General features: G+C 40.0%; 1 protein-coding gene and 1 pseudogene across 1 annotated transcript; both read right to left on the reverse strand.

Annotated features, from left to right (window-relative positions):
- Positions 1–14878: 14878 nt before the first annotated feature.
- Positions 14879–17719, reverse strand: LOC121762927 (annotated as a pseudogene).
- Positions 17720–17733: 14 nt separating this feature from the next.
- LOC121760910 (pentatricopeptide repeat-containing protein At5g65560-like) lies at positions 17734–19998 on the reverse strand. Its single transcript, XM_042156501.1, has one exon. It carries the CDS (start codon positions 19996–19998, stop codon positions 17734–17736), a length of 2265 nt encoding a protein of 754 aa, XP_042012435.1.
- Positions 19999–20013: the final 15 nt, after the last annotated feature.

Here is a 20013-nt window from a genome sequence, read left to right on the forward strand (position 1 = left end):
TGATTTTGAGGTTGATTGTTTTGCGATATTAATGACTAGTTGTTCTAGTGGAGTATGGTTGAGGAAAAATATTTATGTTGTGGAAAGTTGTTAGAATTTTTTTTAAATAAAAATATGTTCTTTTGAGGAAATTAATTGATCAATGGAAATTGTGGTGTTTATGATTTGTTAAAAAAAAACGAGTTTCGACAAAAAAATTTACTTCGTTTGGAAAATTGAGCTGTGGAAGTGTGATGTTATGTATGTTATGAGGTGCGAGGTATGATGTGTTATTCCATGGAATGTTTTATACGAATGATGAAAGTTGATGCGAAATTACGATTTAGTTTGAGTCAAAACTTTTACTTTAAAAGTGAGATGTGGAAAATTTTTAGGAAAGTGAGAAAGTGTAAAGAAATTTTGTTTCAAAAGTTTTGAACATAATGTTAAGTTCGAAAGTGTTTTGCTGTGGGAAGTGAAAATGTGGTGTGTTTATCTTGGGGTATGAATGACGTAAATTGAAGTAGATGATGATCTATGAGATGATGAATTGTGTGGTGAACTTAGAGTAACTAAAATATAAGCCTAGTTGACCGTGCGAATCGTAGTTCTAAGTTGAAAACTTAACTATTGCTTCTCTGAGCAATGAAACGTACGAGAATATGAAAGTTAAGGCAAATGCTTAAGTCAAGGTGCGAGACAAGAAGAACTGATGCTAAGAGATATTTTCATGCAACGACGAGCGATCATACTCGCAATTTAAATTAGTATAGTTTAATCTTGCGTAAGTGGAAGCACGATGGAGATGATCTCCATACCCTGCTAAGGAGCACGAGGATGATAACCATGTCATACGAGGATAGTCATTATGACAGGCAAAGAATTTTATGAAGATATGGATTTCAATTATCGTTATTATGGTAATGACACGAAGAATCTCAGTGTGGAATCCACAGTTCTTAGAGCGATGTTACCAGTTTCGGCTTGCGAAAGATGAACAAGGAGGTGCGACTTTAATAGGTGGAACAAACTATTCTAGTCAACAGTTCTTACTTGGATTATAAGAAGTTATCTTTCAGGACCTTTCAAATAGCCGTGAGCCATTGTCTATTTAACAGCTTGTTTCATTCACCCCTTGCAAGTGATGCATATTGTTTCTTTTCCTCCATTGAGTCATAACTCACTTTCACTTCTTGGAAAGTGGTGTTGCCTTCATAACTTTGGACACTTGGATTGATTGTAGTCTTCTTTGATCTATTATCTATACGGACCATACTTTGACTCTGTGAGCCTTTGCTATTGAGCTTCATTCCTAAGGCTGCTTGCAGTTACGTCCTTCAATATAATCACGTTTCACAGACATGTTTTCTATTGGGATATTCTTCTTCGAACTTTTGTTTAGCCTTTTATTTTGTCACCATGTCTGTGTCAAGTTCTTCCTTACAGAGTGAAATTCTTTTGGGTTCAGTTCATGTATCCTTTCCATAATAGATTCTTTCTTTCTACAAAATGAAGTTAAGGCCTACATTTTGTTCCTTGCCTTAACAAACTTAATCCACTTGATTTTTTTGTTTTCAATAACCCCTTTGACTTTGATTGCCTTTCACAAACTTATGAACCTATTGATGTGATTCTGTCAGTCCATATTATGATTTTCCTTGAACCATGATCAGTACCGCTTTGTGGCAACTGCCTATATTTCTCAATCCTCATGCAACTGATCATTTCTTTTCTTCAACCCTTTAAGTCATTATCCATTGATGTGTGGACCTTCCAAATTTGGTCGAACAACTGAGTTATCTTTTGGTAGCCTACTATGAGAATTGACATTTGTTTGATTTCATCCCATATTCATGACCTATCTTATGTTCTTTCAAGCTCCGTGGGGATGATCATAACCAATTGTTATATTTCAAAATCGGTTCATATCCAAGTTAAGACTGTTTGACTAAAGTTTGTGTTAGGAGAGTTAAGAGTAGTAGCTCGACTTTTACACATCATGCCTTGGAGAGCGTTGACATAATTTTGGGAATGGATTGGCTTACCGAGAACCACGCAACGATTCACTGTAAAAGAGAGACAGATTTCTCTTCAAGCCCCGGGCGAAGAGCCAACTATCTTGTATGGGATCTCCCTGAACCGACAAACTTCCATAATCTCCGCATTACAAGCGGCCACGATGTTAAGATAAGGGCGTCCGGCGTATCTTGTGTACTTGAACGGAGATGAAAAGAAGGATTTGAAAGTGGAAGACGTGGCAGTAGTACGAGATTTTCCCAAAGCTTTGCCAGGACCGCCACCCGACGGACAGGTAGAGTTTACCTTTGACTTAGAACCTGGATCTGCGCCAGTATCGAAAGCACCATACCGAATGGCCCCTAAAGATTTGGCTGAATTGAAGATTCAGTTGCAAGAACTGCTACATTTGGGATTTATCCGACCGAGTGTATCACCATGGGGAGCGCCTGTGTTGTTCGTAAAGAAAAAGGATGGAACGATGAGGATGTGCATCGACTATCGTGAGCTCAACAAGTTGACCTTGAGGAATAAGTACCGACTGCCAAGAATTGATGACTTGTTTGACCAACTTCGAGGAGCGGGCGTATTCTCGAAAATGGATTTGAGATCAGGGTATCATCAACTAAAGGTCCGACGAGAGGATGTGCCTAAGACTGCTTTTCGCACTCGCTATGGCCATTATGAATTCGTCGTGAGGCCATTTGGGCTGACTAATGCCCCTGCCGTCTTCATGGACTTGATGAACCGAGTATTTCACGAGTATCTTGACAAGTTGGTGTTAGTCTTCATCGACGATGTTTTAGTATACTCGAAGAACGAGGAGGAACATGGATGGCATCTACAAACAGTGTTGGAAACGTTGCGAAAGGAGAAGCTTTATGCCAAGTTTAGTAAGTGTGAGTTTTGGTTGACTCGAGTGAACTTTCTTGGTCATATTGTGACGGCAAATGGAATTCAAGTAGACCCAGCAGAGGTCGAGGCCGTGCAGAATTGGAAAACTCTGAAAACGCCAAAGTGAAATCCGCAGCTTCTTAGGATTGGCGGGATACTATCGACGATTCATTGAAGGATTCTCTAAGATTGCGAGACCGATGATGCAACTGTTAAAGAAAGTAATCAAAGTAGTTTGGACGCCGGAGTGCGAGGCGAGTTTCCAACTATTGAAGGAGAAGTTGACGACAGCACCGGTTCTAGCTATGCCGGCAACCGACAAAGACTTCGCTGTCTATACGGAAGCATCGAAAGTAGGACTTGGATGTGTGTTGATGCAAGATGGAAAAGTGATAGCATACGCTTCCCGACAGTTGAGACAGAATGAATTGGATTTTCCGACTCACGACTTGGAGTTAGCGGCAGTAGTGCATGCACTGAAAATTTGGAGACATCATCTCTATGGAGTGAGATGCGAAATATATACAGATCACAAAAGTCTCATGTATTTCTTTGAGCAGAAGGAGCTGAACATGCGACAACAACGTTGGTTAGAGATTGTGAAAGATTATGACTGTGGTATTCACTACCACCCGGGCAAGGCAAACGTAGTAGCCGATGCTTTGAGTAGGAAGAACCAACCGCAATTGGCTTATTTCCTAACGCAAGAGGAAGCGTTGATTCGCGAATTCGTCAGAATGAGATTGGAGATAGTGAGAGCGCCCGAGACAGTAGAAGCGAGATTGGCGACGCTAATGATTGAGCCAAATTTGAGAACCAAGCTCATAGAACCCAGCGACGTGATGAGAAGTTGAAATAATTACGTGCGAAGGTAAGAGCCGAGAAGCTTGATCATTACCGTGAGGAGGCGGATAATGCCTTGACGTATGATGGACGATTGTGTGTGCCGAGCGATGAGGCGCTAAAAGATGAGATTTTGAGTGAAGCACACGACAAGCCTTACACTGCACACCCCAGAAGCACGAAGATGTATCGAGATTTGTAGCAACGTTTTTGGTGGAATGGAATGAAAGGAGACGTAGCGTCGTATGTGGAACGATGTCTAGCATGTCAACAAGTGAAGGCCTTACACCAACGGCCATATGGGAAGTTGCAACCACTCAAAATTCCCGAATGGAAGTGGGAGCATCTAGCTATGGATTTCGTGACGGGTTTGCCAAAGTCACAGAAGGGCAACACCGCAATTTGGGTGATCATTGATCGACTTACTAAAATCGCGCACTTCTTACCGATTAAGATTACTTATGGCGCGGACAAACTAGCAAAGCTCTACGTGAACGAGATTGTGCGATTGCACGGAGTGCCAAAGACCATTGTATCCGACCGCGATACGAAGTTCACATCAAAGTTTTGGATGAGTATGCAACGCGAATTGGGCACACATCTGAACTTCAGCACTGCATATCACCCGCAATCGGATGGGCAGTCCGAGAGGACGATTCAAACACTTGAAGATATGTTGCGAGCAGTTGTCTTAGATCGAGGGGAAAGTTGGGAAACAGTTCTACCATTGGTTGAATTCGCCTACAACAATAGCTATCAAGCGACGATCAACATGGCTCCGTACGAAGCTTGTATGGCAGGAAGTGTCAATCTCCATTTTAATGGGATGAAGTTGGCGAGAGGAAGATGTTAGGACCCGACGCTATAAGGGAGATGACCGAAATTGTGCATCAAATCCGCACAAGGATCAAGGAAGCTCAAGATAGGCAGAAGTCGTATGCCGACGTGCGTCGAACGGAAATTAAATTCGACATTAGTGACAAAGTGTTCTTGAAAGTATCCCCGACGAAAGAAGTTGTGAGGTTTGGAATGAAGGGCAAGCTGAAACCGCGTTTTGTATGGCCGTACGAGATTATCGATGAAGTAGGTCCTGTAGCGTATCGTTTATCGTTACCTCCCAGTTTTGGGAATGCGCACAACGTGTTCCATGTGTCGCACTTGCGCAAGTATGTGTTCGACCCCAAGCATGCGATTCATCAAGAGGAGGTGATCCTAACCCCCGACAGGAACTACGAGGAAAGGCCCGAGGCAATCCTAGATCGGAAGGTGCAAGAGTTGCGAAACAAGTCGATAGCATCAGTGAAAGTGTTGTGGAAACACCATGGTCCCAAGGAAGCCACGTGGGAGTTAGAAGAAAGTATGAAAGAAAAATACCCCGAGTTTTTATGTGAGGCAGTCAAAATTTCGGGACGAAATTTCTGTTAAGAGGGGAAGGATGTAACATCCCAAAAATTTGTATGACCTTTATTTAATAAATGTCGGTTGGAAATTTCATTTATGAAATTTAAATTGTTGCTACGTGTTTGAGTTTGGTTATGTGGAATAAATCATCATGGGGGAATTGGAATGAAGTGCTAATTAGATTTTAATGTGGGGAGTCAATTTAAATAAAATCATGCATCTTGTTCTAGCCAAAAAATGGCTATTGTCGGCCCTCCAATTATTGAGAATTTATTCTTTCTTGGATTTAATTAATTGTTTTGGGATATTCATCCAAATTAAATCCAATTAAATCTTGCCACATTTTATTCCCTCGCCCCAATTGAATTAAGAGTTGAATTATTTCCTTGTGGCTAATTAAGCCAATTTTCGGTCTCCCTATTTTTTAGAGGAGAATATATTTGTTTCTTATTTTATGGAAACCTTTTTATTCAATGAAATACCAAATTAATACCTAAGTCAATTAATTGGGGATGTGAATATTTCCTTGTGTCGCACGCCCCATTTTGGTTAATTTCCTTGTGCAAATTTATTTAGTTGTTGCCTATTTTATGGGAGTCTTTTCCTATAAAGAAATTACCAAATTTAAATCCTATTCTATTTAATTGAGGATTTAAATAATTTCCTTGTGCAATTCCTTATGGAATTTTCGTCCCTTCCTCATTATTTTCCTACTTGGAGATTTAATTTATTTTGTTCCCTTGTTTATGGAATATTCACTTTTATTTCCTAAGTTGTGAATATATTCTCTCCAAGTAAATACCAAATAAATTCCTTGTTATGCTCTACATGGAATTTTCGAATTCCTCCCCATCCTACATGCCTATTTTATTCTTTTAATTATGGGACTTTTATTTCATTTGGCCATTATTTTATCCCTCCATAATTAATTAAATAATTCTTTAAACTTTAACCTAATCCTATACAAACACCTAAACTAAACCCTAGCCCCCATCTCCCTCAAAATTTCGTGCCTCCCCCCTTCACTCTCCATCCTCTCCAAAAACTTCTTCCCTCATTGTTTCTTGCATCAATTGGAGTGGATTTTTCAAGAGTTTCGACGAATCGCCTCCATCCTTGTTCCTACCGTTCGTTTTCGTGATTCGAAAAGGTATAACTAAGTTTTTCTTCTCATCTCTTCATTGAAACATTATTCTTGAATCCTACATGCATATAGAGGGTGTAGGATTAATAGATCGAAAAATTTATCGGTGGGAAAGTGTGATTGCATAAGAACTTTGATAATATTGTGTTTTTGATTGAAATCATGTGATGTTGGATTGGAATAGTTGGTGAATGATGTGAGTTCATGTGCAAATATGTGTGTGAGAACCTTTTAAGCATGATTATGTGTGTTCGAGCATGAAAAATCGATGTTTGTTTGATGGAAGATGAAAACCCTATTTTCGATCTATGAACTTGAAAATCTGTGGTGCACGACCAGTGACTTATGATCTGTGATTGACCCATCAAACGAACGAATTTTGCTATGAAATATTTACTGAGTAAACTTCAAGATGTTTTCTGTGTCTCGTGTGAATTTCAGCCCGTTTTATCGAAAAATGAATTTTTAATAAATTTTTGAAGTTGACTGCGCAAATCTGCCAGAAACGTGAGTTCTCGCCATGAATGTTTCGTTTTCTGTTTGTCTGACCAAATGACCTCCGATTGATGTGATTCTTGAGCTATATGAAAATTTGAAGTGTCTTCTGTATTGTGTTAAATTTTCAGCTTTTTTTGGCATCGTATGAATTTATGGTGAATTTTTCAAATGAACTGCGCAATACTGCCAGAAATTGTATGTTCCGACCAGAGAGTTCAATATGTGATATGACTGACTAAATGACGTGATTTCGATATGAAAATTTTCATGGATGAACTTGAATGTGTCCTCTGTATCGTGACCAAAATTTAGCATGTTTTGAGGTCGGGTGAATTTAAAGTGATTTTTACAAACGGTCGCGCAATTCTGCTAGTTTTCTGCCTTGATTAAATGACACTTATTTTTCAAGTTTAAAAGTATTGTATGATGCATGTATGTCCAAGGAATGTGCTTAAATGTTGAAATCACTTGTGATAAGTTGAAATGTGTTACGTGTGTTTACACCTTTGAGATGTATGTCGGGTTTGGGAAATTGAGGAAAACGATGAGAGAGAAACGATAGGACATGCATAGTGATATGTTGTTGTGTGAGGCTGACTTGTGTTGTCGTTGACAAGGGTGTTGTGTATTCGTGAACTCGAGGATCGAGAGTTGCTAAGTTGGGTTGTGATTTTGCTAAGAGAACGAGGTGGGCTTTCTTTTCAAACCTCTTTACTTTTCCGAAAAATATTATGTGGAGATATAAGGGTGGTTTAACTGTTATGTCATGCCATGATGTTTTTGTTATGAGATTGTGTGTCTGATGCCTAGTTCGTATGAGTTTACTCCGTTAGGCTATATGGCTGTGTTGTGAAACGAATTCGGGTCCGAGTAGGGCCGTAAACCCTATCGGGCTGTGTACACTGGTGGGATCATGAGCCGTCCTTGCAAGTCGGCCGGTCTCGTGGGCGAATAGTGTGGCCACACTATTGTCGCATTGTGATTGTGATTGATGGATTGATGTGAAAAGTGGGGAGATAAATTGTCTGGCCAGACTTGAATATTTTTGTGTTTCTCGTGATTTTCTTAATACATAAAACTCGAGATCACTGGTATGGATGACATAACTTATTAAAATGTTTTCGGCATGAGCCCATTGAGTACAACAAGTACTCAGCCCTGCATATTATTTTTCTTATGTGCAGGTTGAGCGGGATGTTGCGGTGGATGTTGAGCTGGCTTGAGAACGTAGGATACGTTGTGTCGTCATACATAGGCGTAGTCCTTGACTCTCCTTAAATTGTATTTTCCGCTGCTATAACTTGAACCATGTCTCAAGACTTTAATCTTTTCTTTATGCTTTGTGTTTGAACATGTATGGTGGTGATTAGTTTTTAAACAAGTGTTTACGTTGTCTTTTGAAAATGATATTCTTCGAGATTTAAGTTAAATGTTTGTTTTACTTTAGTTATTAATGGTTGTATTTCTTAAGTCTAATTTTTTTTCCGTTATCCTTTTTGAATGTATTTTTCTTATGTCTTTTCAAAAAAAAAATATAACCTTAAAATTTTTAAACTAAGTTGTTTTCCTTTCTTTAAGTTAATTAAGTTGATCTTCTAAATTGTAATCCATGCATGTCGGTCACGATCGCCGCGTTTGTGGTACCCCTTGTATGGGCGGTCGTGACATGATGACTCCAGTGAAATCGAATCATAGCTCGTCGGATAGACTAGGCAGACTACTCAGACAGGAAAAGCAATTATATCATTTCAAATACCTGTAAACGATGCATTCATGCAAATATTATACTAAAACCTTAACCTAAATGGAAAAATTTGATAAACTTTCTGGGATGGATGGAGTAATAAGTATTTCCTTTGTAGTCACATTCACATACCTTTACTAATTGTTCAACCTACAACTATTTTCTAAGACCAACTATATAAATTAAAGTCTGTGCATAGATTAGAATAGAGTAGCTCTTAAATCGTTGAAAGTGAGCTCTAATATCTCAAGTTGTGTGATGTTCCCAATTTCCTTGGGCACATGTCCACTAAAGTGTTTCATTCAATTCAAACATAATTTCCTCAAGTTGTGGGCATTGAGCCAAACTTAATGGTGTCAGAATATATCACGGAGGATATTCCCCCTAAGAAGAGAAGATTAGGGAATAATTGATTGAATTGATTGATTCTATTACATATTTGCCTAGAATAGGTTGATTACACACTTATGGTATTTACCATAGTTAAGGGGAAATCCTAACTATATAAGAAAGGCTGTAATACATTGTAATCATTCAATAAGAAATAAAATACATATTCCCTACGCTACTATACGATCTCTACAACCCTTTCACCACCATGTCTAACCTCTCTCGATTACCATCTTTAAGATGGTATCAGAGCAGGACGATACAGGCTTGAGACTCAGAGCAATCTCATCATAGTCTCGAGTACCCTTCCCGGCCTTTCGAACCCTGCAAAAACAGCCACCAAACATGTCAGAATCCGATACCAATAACTCCTAACTTACCAACCAGCCAATAACCCTCTCTGCAGAACAATTTGCAGAATTGATGAGACTAAGCATGTCTCCAAAACCTCCAAAACAGCCAATCCAGACTGAACCCCAACCAGAATCGTTGGGAGATGTACACGTGCAGACCAAGCTCAATGGTGAGAACTATCCCCTATGGGCAAAATTGATGAAGAAGGCAATCGGGGGGAAGGGTCTGATTTCTCACATTTCTGGAGTGTCAGACCCCCCTTCACCAACCGACCCAGCCTACTCCAGATGGATACAAAGGGACCACTGCTGTTTCCACTGGATTATCAACAACATCGACGCCAGCCTGATAAACGAGGTTTCCCAATACGAAACAGCCCAAGATCTCTGGGAAAACTTGGCTGTTACGTACGGAAGCGGCGCCGATCCGTTCCAGATCTCAGACCTGCATCGACAAACATATGGGATGAGACAAGGAAATTTATCGTTGGAAAATCTATGGCAAAAATTCCAGGATTTATGGATCTCCATCGACAGCCGAGACCCGAATCCGATGGACACCCCGACTTCCATCGAGAAATACAACCAAATCATCCAACGACATCGATTATACCAGTTCATATGGGCGCTTGACGACAGGGTTTAGGGTTTATCAAACTGACCCCCGAGACAGAGAAGCCCACAAGATCCTACCCCATAAATCACAAAAATCACCCAATCACCCCAGAAAATTGAAACCACCCGATTTGCACCCCAGAAAATTTGAAAATCAACCTTCTATACCCTGTACGAATTCCTTTGATGCCTTAGCCTGTTCATCCATGTCACAAACATGCCATAAAAATACCCATTGGATCTTTGATTGCGGCGCCACTGACACGATGTCTTTTGATGCTTCTGATTTTCTGAGTATCTCCAAATCGAATAAGTCCTATGTCCAAACTGCCAGTGGGGATCTAGCCCGGGTCTATGGGGCCGGCACAATCAATATTTCGCCCACTCTACGCCTCTCTAACTGTCTTTTTGTCCCATCGTTGTCACATAAGCTACTATCTATCAGTCATGTGACGAAGGAACTCCATTGTAAATTACTAATGCAGCCGAACTTTTGTATGTTACAGGATATCAAGACGGGGACGATAGTTGGGCGTGGCACTGAGCGACGAGGACTGTACTATGTGGACGAGATAGCCCAACAGAGTGCCGCGATGCTGACTCACGGACCGACAGACAGACAGGCTTGGCTTTGGCATCGTCGGTTAGGTCATCCGTCCATAGGCTATCTACGTATGCTTTATCCTAAGTTAGTTAATTCTATGCACTCCTTTCATTGTGAAACTTGCCTGTTAGCCAAAAGCCACAGGCACACGTTTAAGTTGAACAATACAAGAATGAAAAAACCTTTTGCTTTAATACATTCTGATGTCTGGGGCCCTGCTCCTATTAATGGGGGTCAAGGTTTTCGCTATTTTGTGTTGTTTATTGATGACTATTCACGTATGACTTGGATATATTTCTTGAAACATAAGTCTGAAGTTTTTGATAAGTTCACTCAATTCTATACCCTTGTCCAAACTCAGTATAACCAAACGATTCAAATCTTACGATCGGATAACGGGGGGGGGGGGGGGGAATTTGTCAACACAAAAATGAAAGATTTTTTTCAAGAAAAGGGATTAGTTCATCAAACTTCGTGTGCATATACTCCGGAACAAAATGGGGTGGCCGAAAGGAAAAATAGGTACATCCTTGAAATTACCAGGGCTCTCTTAATAGAATCCAAGATACCCAAATCTTTTTGGCCTGAAGCCATTGCCACAGCCGTCTACCTTATAAACCGTTTACCCACAGGGATTCTAGAATTCAAATCACCCCTAGACCTTTTTTCCCAACATTTCGAACTGCCTTCTTCCCTGTCTCTGGAACCTAGAGTGTTTGGGTGTACTGTCTTCGTCCACGTTCCTAAGCAAGACCGTACAAAATTTTCTCCATGTGCCCTCAAATGTGTCTTCTTGGGTTACGGAAAGAACCAAAAAGGATATAGATGTTACGACCCAACCACTAGAGCCATGCACACCACTATGAATTGTGATTTCGTAGAGGGGGAATATTTCTATAGCCAATCTAGTAGTCAGGGGGAGACACAACCTTCAGATATTCATCCGAATGGTGACCTACTAAATTGGCTACCCTCACCCATGTCCACCATTGGACAAAGGGACACCCAATCAGGGGGAGAACCACAGTCACAGCCAAGTCCTGCCACAGACGTTGGTCCAACAGAGGAGGTTAGCGACACCGCCGGGCCGTCACATCCTATAGTGCAGGACGAGGAACAAAGTGGCAACACCCAAACATCAACCCCGTCATCAATTCCTGAGGTAACGAGTTCATATAATGAGGCATCCTTAGAAAACACTAATCTTGACAGGAACGATGGAGCCGAATGTGAAACCAGTGGAGGATGTGGAAATATAAGACAACCGTACGAGTTACCTAATAGAAGTACAAGAGGAGTCCCACCTCGACGATACTCACCTGAATGGAAAGGAAGAAAGGCCAGATATGCAGTAGCAAATGTTGCCCAAGAACAACTGTCAGAAATGGCCAGAGCATTTGAAGCTGCCCTTTATGATGAGGAAGAAATTCCACATTCTTTCGAAGAGGCATCAAAATACAAACATTGGAGAGAAGCCATGAAGAAGGAGATAGATGCCCTTGTTACAAATGGAACATGGGAGAAGTGCACACTACCTGACGGAAAGAAACCAGTTGGATGCCGGTGGATTTTCACTATCAAACGGAGAGCAGATGGTTCAATCGAGAGATATAAAGCAAGACTTGTGGCGAAAGGATACACTCAAGTGTACGGGATAGATTATGAAGAGACCTTCTCCCCTGTTGCAAAGCTGAACACTGTTCGAACCCTACTGTCTGTAGCAGCATGCAAAGATTGGCCTCTACATCAGTTTGACGTCACCAACGCCTTTCTCCATGGAGAATTGGAAGAAAACAAGGAAGTATATATGGAGGTCCCACCTGGTTTCTCAGCAGAATTCGGAACCGGCCAGGTGTGCCGTCTAAGGAAAACACTATACGGACTAAAGCAATCACCAAGAGTCTGGTTCGGAAGGTTTTGCCAGGCCATGGTTAGACAAGGTTTCAAACAAAGTCAATCAGACCACACACTCTTCACGAAGAAACGCGGAGACAAGATAACATGCCTAATTATCTATGTGGACGACATGATCATCACGGGAGATGACAGTGAGGAAATTCAAAACCTCAGAGAGAACCTGTTCCAAGAATTTGCGATGAAGGATCTTGGAGCATTGAAATATTTCCTTGGGATCGAAGTATTGAGATCAAGACACGGGATATTCCTGCGGCAGAAAAAGTATGTCCTAGATCTGTTAGCAGAAACAGGTCTACTAGAGTGCAAACCGGCAGAAACGCCTATAATCGTGAATCACGGCTTGACGATAGAAGAATGAGCCGACCTTGCAGACCGAGAACAGTATCAACGGCTGGTAGGGAAGCTTATCTATTTATCACACACTCGGCCAGATATCACTTATGCAGTTGGCGTAGTCAGTCAGTTCATGCACCGACCACAGACCAACCACATGGAAGCTGCCTTAAGAATCGTTCGATACCTAAAAGGGACGGTAGGCTACGGAGTATTCTTGGCCAAAAGAGAAGACCTTGAGGTTGATGGGTACACGGACGCGGATTGGGCGAGTAATCCCGTCGATAGGAAGTCCACAGGTGGCTACTTCACCTTTGTTGGGGGCAATCTTGTTACGTGGAGGAGCAAGAAGCAGAAAGTGGTAGCCTTATCAAGTGCCGAGGCCGAATTCAGGGGAATTAAGAGTGGACTCATGGAGATTATGTGGCTAAGGAGACTCTTAACAGAAATTGGCTACCCCCCTACACGAAAAAGCCAATTATTCTGTGACAATAAGGCAGCGATTAGTATCTCAGAGAATCCTGTACAACACGACAGAACTAAACATGTGGAAGTCGATAGGCACTTCATCAAAGAAAATCTCGAGGCAGGCACCATTGAGTTCCCGTTTGTAAGATCTGAAGACCAGTTGGCCGACATCTTGACCAAGGCAGTCCATCCAAAGGTCTTCAAGGAGGTTTTGGGCAAGTTGAGCATCGGGGATACCGTTTCTCAACTTGAGGGGGAGTGTCAGAATATATCACGGAGGATATTCCCCCTAAGAAGAGAAGATTAGGGAATAATTGATTGAATTGATTGATTCTATTACATATTTGCCTAGAATAGGTTGATTACACACTTATGGTATTTACCATAGTTAAGGGGAAATCCTAACTATATATGAAAGGCTGTAATACATTGTAATCATTCAATAAGAAATAAAATACATATTCCCTACACTACTATACGATCTCTACAACCCTTTCACCACCATGTCTAACCTCTCTCGATTACCATCTTTAAGAAATGGTATATCTCCCTCCAAGTTGTTATATCCTAGATCAAGCACTTTGAGTTTTTGAAGTCTATTTATTGTGCCTGCAAATATCTCTTGGAAGGGAACCTGATAAGTTATTACCGTAGACATTAATATATTCGATTACCGTCAGATTGAAGATTGATGAAGCTATAGGACCATGAAAATAGTTTCCACTTAGATCAAGAGAAACTAGAGAATCAAGATTTCCGATTTCTGGTGCGATGCTGCCTACGACTCCCATGTCCGAGATATTTAATCGAGTCACCCTACTTCCGCGGGTGACTCCAATCCATGAGCAAACAGAGGTTTGAGTGCTCCAATTTTGCTTTATAATATCTGAAGTGATGAGAGATTTGAAAGCAAGAAGAGAAGATTCATCTCTTTTCAATTCAAGTGTGGTAGCAAACCTATTATAACGGGTTGGTTAATATGAAAAATAGGGATATCCTCTCCATATCAATCTCACCATCACTTACATATTTATAAGATTATTTTATTTTGTTGTGAGTGTTGGAGTAGGAATGATGCACCATTATTAGAGTAGGAGATCCGCTCCGGAAATTAGGGAGTCTTCTCAGTCATATTTTAAGTTTATTTAAATTTTTTACTGATCAATGGCTATACAATATTATACTCCCTCGTCCAATAATAGATGTCGCACCTTTTATTTTAGTTTATCTTATAAAAGATGTCTTATTTCCTTCTTTAAAACAAAATTCTCTCTCACCATAATATAAATATACTACTATTTTCTATTTCCACTTAAAACACAAAATAACATTTTCTAAAATCTAGTATCATTATCCAAGTGTGATATCTATTATGGACGGAGGAACTAGCATCTTTTTATGGATTCAGAACACAACCAAGAACAAGAACCCCTAATTCTCATTTTTTCAATTTTCAGAGGATCATCAATAGAGTGGCTCTGATACCACTTGTTAGAATAATTGAATAAACAATTATATAAACAATTATATAAGCTTCTTTACGACGACTATAAATTCTTCTGTGATAACTTTGGTTAAATCAAGAATTGAACAATGTAAAATCAAAAGTCATTGCAACGAACACAAACCTAAAGATGAATAACCAATCTCTACGAAAATATATAAACAAAGGTTACTCATTTTAAAGATAAAAAATACTCTCATCTTTATTCCACAAATCATGTACTCCTGTACAAAACATAAACAACAGCAGTGAGAGTGAGATTCCTGAGAAAACAATTAAACAGTTATTTACACCTCCAACGCTATAATTTTCTACTCAATACATCAGTAACTACGAGTTCCGATCTTTCACGCTCCAAGTACCATCGTCTCCTTGTTAGAATCCACAGTTCTAAGGGGTTCCGCAGCGCCAGGCTGTTTCGACCAATAGGAGTGCGCAGATCCAACAGATCCTGAGGCCCCAGCTCTCCTCGTCTCCGATGAAGAGATAAGCCAGCAGTGTGAACTAAAGTTTTCCATTTATCCTGTATTAACAACAAATTCCATATCACATGGGAGTAAAGCTAGTTATTGATTAGCTGAATTAACAACTGATCTGTCTAAGTATATCCAGAACATTCCACTTGAAAGATCCATTTAATGTTATAAATGATGAGATGCGATTGGTAATATTGTATTCCTAACAGTTTGTCCGATGAAGATAATATAAAACTATCACATCCAAACAGACAGAAGAAAACAGAAAGAGACCGAAACCCAAAAGGCCAAACCACACACAAAGACCGATAAAACAATATTATAATCCATAACTGACATCTTGAAATAGATACCTTCAAGTCGACATACATGCGATGATCTGCATGCTCGAAAGCACCCATTTTGTCATCACGCCACCTGCATAAGCAAAAGGATTATTAGAAACGAAAATGTGATGGGGATGGATCAGAAGCAAATCTTGACGGGTTACATTAGAGTATCAAGCCAAGTTTTGTACTACATTTTTACCTTCCGGTCCTGAGTCTTTCAACAGCTTCAACATACAACTCAACTTCACCTACGGAGAATGGTCTCCTTGTTCTGCGTTGCGACAGTCCATTAATTTTTGGGTCTGGGGTTCACTGGAACTACTACAAGTGACTCTAAGTTCGTTGGAGAAACAGGAACTAATGCATTCGAATCAGGAACACACCATTCACTGTCTCGTTTGTAGGAGTCTGCGGGGCAGACATGAAATCACTGGTAACCACACCATCATCAACTACTTATAAAAGGGGAATCTACTGAGGCATTTGAAATCCCTGAATCAACCATTGGAGTGACAGGAGACCTGGAGATCAGGACAAACAAGTAGCGGGTTAAATCAGTAAGGAATTAAGAGATTATACAATAACTTCTGCCCTCAGTAGATAAGATCGGTGATATGAAGGGTTAAGAAATATCATACCTCATTAACTCCTCGTCTGCATCACATGGCAATACTGAGGTAAGTTTTTTGAGTCATGGTACAGCAAATACTTGTAAAACTCGGCTCCAATGTAAAACCCAGAGTGTCAAGATCGCTATTCTGAGAAATACCAGCCTGCTGCAAAGTTCTTTTGTCATCTCGAACTTTCTTCCGTTGAAGAACTGCCCCAGCTCGTACTCCATGTCCAAGAATAGCAGTAATTGCCTCCATCAAAGTTCTCTAAAAAAGATACAGGATAGTAACATATCAGGAAAAAAAAACAGACACAAACCTTCAGAACCAACACTTGCGGTTTCGGGGACTTCAATATAAATTTCCGGTACCTTAAAGGACTTAATGATGAACTTCACTGAAAGAGTAGAAAACACGAATGTAAGAACTTCTTCATGTCAACAAAGAGAGACAAAAGACAGAAAATTGAGATTTCCGGAAGAATAATTCTAATACCATGAAGTTTTTTGCCTTTTTTATGGCCTTCCATTGGGGTTGATGCACCTGTCACTGCAAAATTTAATACAGTAATACTTATTTAGATATGTACTATATAGCACCAATAGAAAGAATTTTCAAATAACAAGAATGATAGAGGACCTCTTTCCAACATGATGCCCCAATTACTCTTGTCCATGTACATCCCCGCTATTACTACTGGCCTGCTGATCATGTGCAACTGTGCTACTGTGATCAAACAGTTTCCTTTTCTTGATGGGTGCTTGTAGACATCTCTCTTGGGTATAAATTCTCTTCCTATTTTGGTAAAACGACTTCACTCCATCCCCTGAAAACCCAAAAAAGCATACAGGAAGGGATACAGTTAGTTAAATAAGGACAGTTGCTCGTGCAAACTAGATTACTGAAAATGCAGACAACTTGAGTAATTCAAACTCAGATAAGCAAGCAACCAACCACTTACTAAGGTTATAGAGTTCACAACTCCCTATCTTTGGAGCCATCTTCCGGTATTTGGATGTCAGCATCTTCCTTATTCTTCAGTGACCAGTGTGCGGCTGTGGCCTAAACTTGGTGCTCAGTTTATTGCACCAATAACAATTATCATCATCATCGCTAATTCCTATTTTTACAGTATTCCACTGCTCAGTTTTTAAAGAAGAGACACCACAAGTGTAAGAACTTCTTCATGGAAGAGAGACAAAAAACAAAAAATTGAGAGTTCTGGAGGAATAATTCTAATACCATGAGGATCCTTCCCTTTTTTATGGCCTTCCACTGTAGTTGATGGCTTGATGCACCAGTCACTGTAAAATTTAACAATACTTATTTAGATATGTATTTAATACCAACAGAAAGAATTTCAAATGACAAGAATGATAGAGGACCTCTTTCCAACATGATGCCCAAATTACTCTTGTCCATGCACACCCCCTTCTCGGGTGAATTAGAAATGCTATTACTACTGGCCTGCTGATCATTTGCAATTGTACTCATGTGATCAAACAGTTTCCTTCTTTTGATGGGTGCTTGTAGACATCTCAGTTGGGTATAAATCCTCTTCCTATTTTGGTAAAACGACTTCACTCCATTCCCTGAAAACCCGAAAAAACCATGCTACTTGTCCTCCTTTTTTTGGTTATGAATCCCCTCAATTAACATGGAATGTGTTTGAGGATTAAGGGGGCAACCACTTCTTTCCATAACACCGACTAGCTCAGAGCATTCTTTCACAAAGCCCATCCTCATTAACCCATCAATCAAAACCTTCCACACCACCTCATCATAATTGTAACCAATGTGAAGCAGCCTACAAAAGGTTTGCTTAGCCTTCTCATCACTTCCCTCATTATATAACCCACAAACAAGTAATTTATAGGACTCTATATGTGGTAATAATTCATGAGTGAGCATGACATTAATTAAATCCACAGCTTCCTTGTACATTTTCAAGTTGCAGCAACAATCCACTAGTTTGTTATACATATCTTCATTAAGAGACATCCCACGCTGTTTCAAATGATCAACCAACCTCCAGGCTTCTTCGAAGCGTCTTTCTCTGCAAAGTCCTGTAATGAGTGCATTATAAGTTTTTATATTTGGTGCACAGCCATACTTTTCCATATTCTCAAAAAGCTTAAGAGCAGTATCATGTTCCATAATTTTCCAGATATCTGCAATATTAACGGAGCCACTAATTGGCTTAAATTCTTGATCTACTCCATCCCTTCTGTCGACTAGCTTTTCTTGAGAAAGATGTTTAATTAAAACTGAATAAGTATAATCAGATGGTTCGCATCCAGCAGCAATCATAGACTTGAAGGTACTAAAAGCTAGATTGAGAAACCCTGAACGCCCATATCCATCAATTAGTACAGTGAAAGCCATCAGATCTGGTCGGACCTCTTCTTCTTTCATTTTAGCCTTCACATCCTCAGCTTCTTTCAACATTCCTTGGTTGCAATAAGCAAGAAGGAAAGAAGTATATGTGCAGACATCAGGTTTACACCCCATAGCAACCATATGGTTCAAAACTTTATAAGCTCTGTCAAACTCAAATTCTTTTAACATTTGCTCAATGACAATTGAGTAAGTAACTATTGTAGGTTTCATGCCAATGTCCAACATTTTTTCCAAGTAACTTAAAGCTTCAGATAGCTTATTCACCTTGCACAATCCCTTAATTACCACATTGTAGGTGTATGAGTTTGGTAGGAAACCCTCAGTGGACATTCTCCTGAATAGTTGTAAGGCAAAGTCAACCTTTTCAGCATTACAAAATCCAGAAATTAGAGCAGTATATGTAACTTCATTCGCTTTTATTCCCATCCCTTTGAGGGATTCAAATATGTCCAACGCCTTGTCAACACTCCCTTTGTCACATAAAGCTACAATGATAGGACCATAGGTACACTGATCAGGAACAATGCTATTCTCTTCCATCAACCTAAGCAGGCGAAAAGCACTATCTATGTCCCCCTGCTTACATTGTCCATATACTAAAAGGTTAAAAGTGACAAGATCAGGAGAAAGCTTTTGCTCCAGCATCTTACCAAGGAGAGCCATTGCTTTGTGCACTTGTTTCTGCTCAGAGAATCCAGAAATTAATTCATTGTATGTGCGTACATTCGGAGTAGAGTTGTTTGACTTCATCAGGTTAAATATCTCAAATGCTGCATCTACCTTTCCCTTCTTGCAATACCCATTAATCAGAGCATTATAAGTAACTACACTAGGAATCAAACTGTTATCTAACATAGTTCCAAGTAGTTTCCTTGCATCATCGAACATACCATCTCTACATGCACCATTAATGATTACAGTATAAGTATGAACATTTGGTTTACAGCCTTTCTCCTTCATCTCCTCAAACAAACTCAAAGCATCCAGCCTCCTATCTGAACTGCACAAAGCATCGATTAAAATAGTGTATGTTCGAACATTTGGAAAACAGTGATCGTCCTTCATTTGCAAGAAAAGCTTTCTGGCCTCATCCACCCTCCCAACTTCACACAAACCATGCATCAAATTATTGTATGAAACCTCATTCCTTTGACAACCCATAGTCATGAAAACTTTGGTCGCACTATCAATATCCTTTATCTGACAGTGTCCTAAAATGAACGATGTGAAAGTATGGGCGTCCGGTCCTAGACCAGCCTTAAGAATCATACATAAATAACGCTCTGCCTCCTTCACATTCCCCAATTTACAGTAAGCATTAATCATGGTATTAAAAGTATACACGTTAGGCGATACTCTATCCTCCAACAACATTTCCCAGTAAACAGACTTCATATCATCAATCATCACAAATCGAGCCAATGACATCAATAGCACGTTGTAACACAGAAGATGAATCCTAAAACCGTTATCATTCATCTCGCGCAGAATGGC

Source organism: Salvia splendens, chromosome 13, assembly GCF_004379255.2.
Source record: "Salvia splendens isolate huo1 chromosome 13, SspV2, whole genome shotgun sequence".
In the NCBI taxonomy this organism is placed as follows: Eukaryota; Viridiplantae; Streptophyta; class Magnoliopsida; order Lamiales; family Lamiaceae; genus Salvia; species Salvia splendens.

Excerpts from the sequence above, each read along its gene's own strand:
- LOC121760910 (XM_042156501.1), bottom strand. The coding sequence starts at position 19,998 with ATGAATGATAACGGTTTTAGGATTCATCTTCTGTGTTACAACGTGCTA.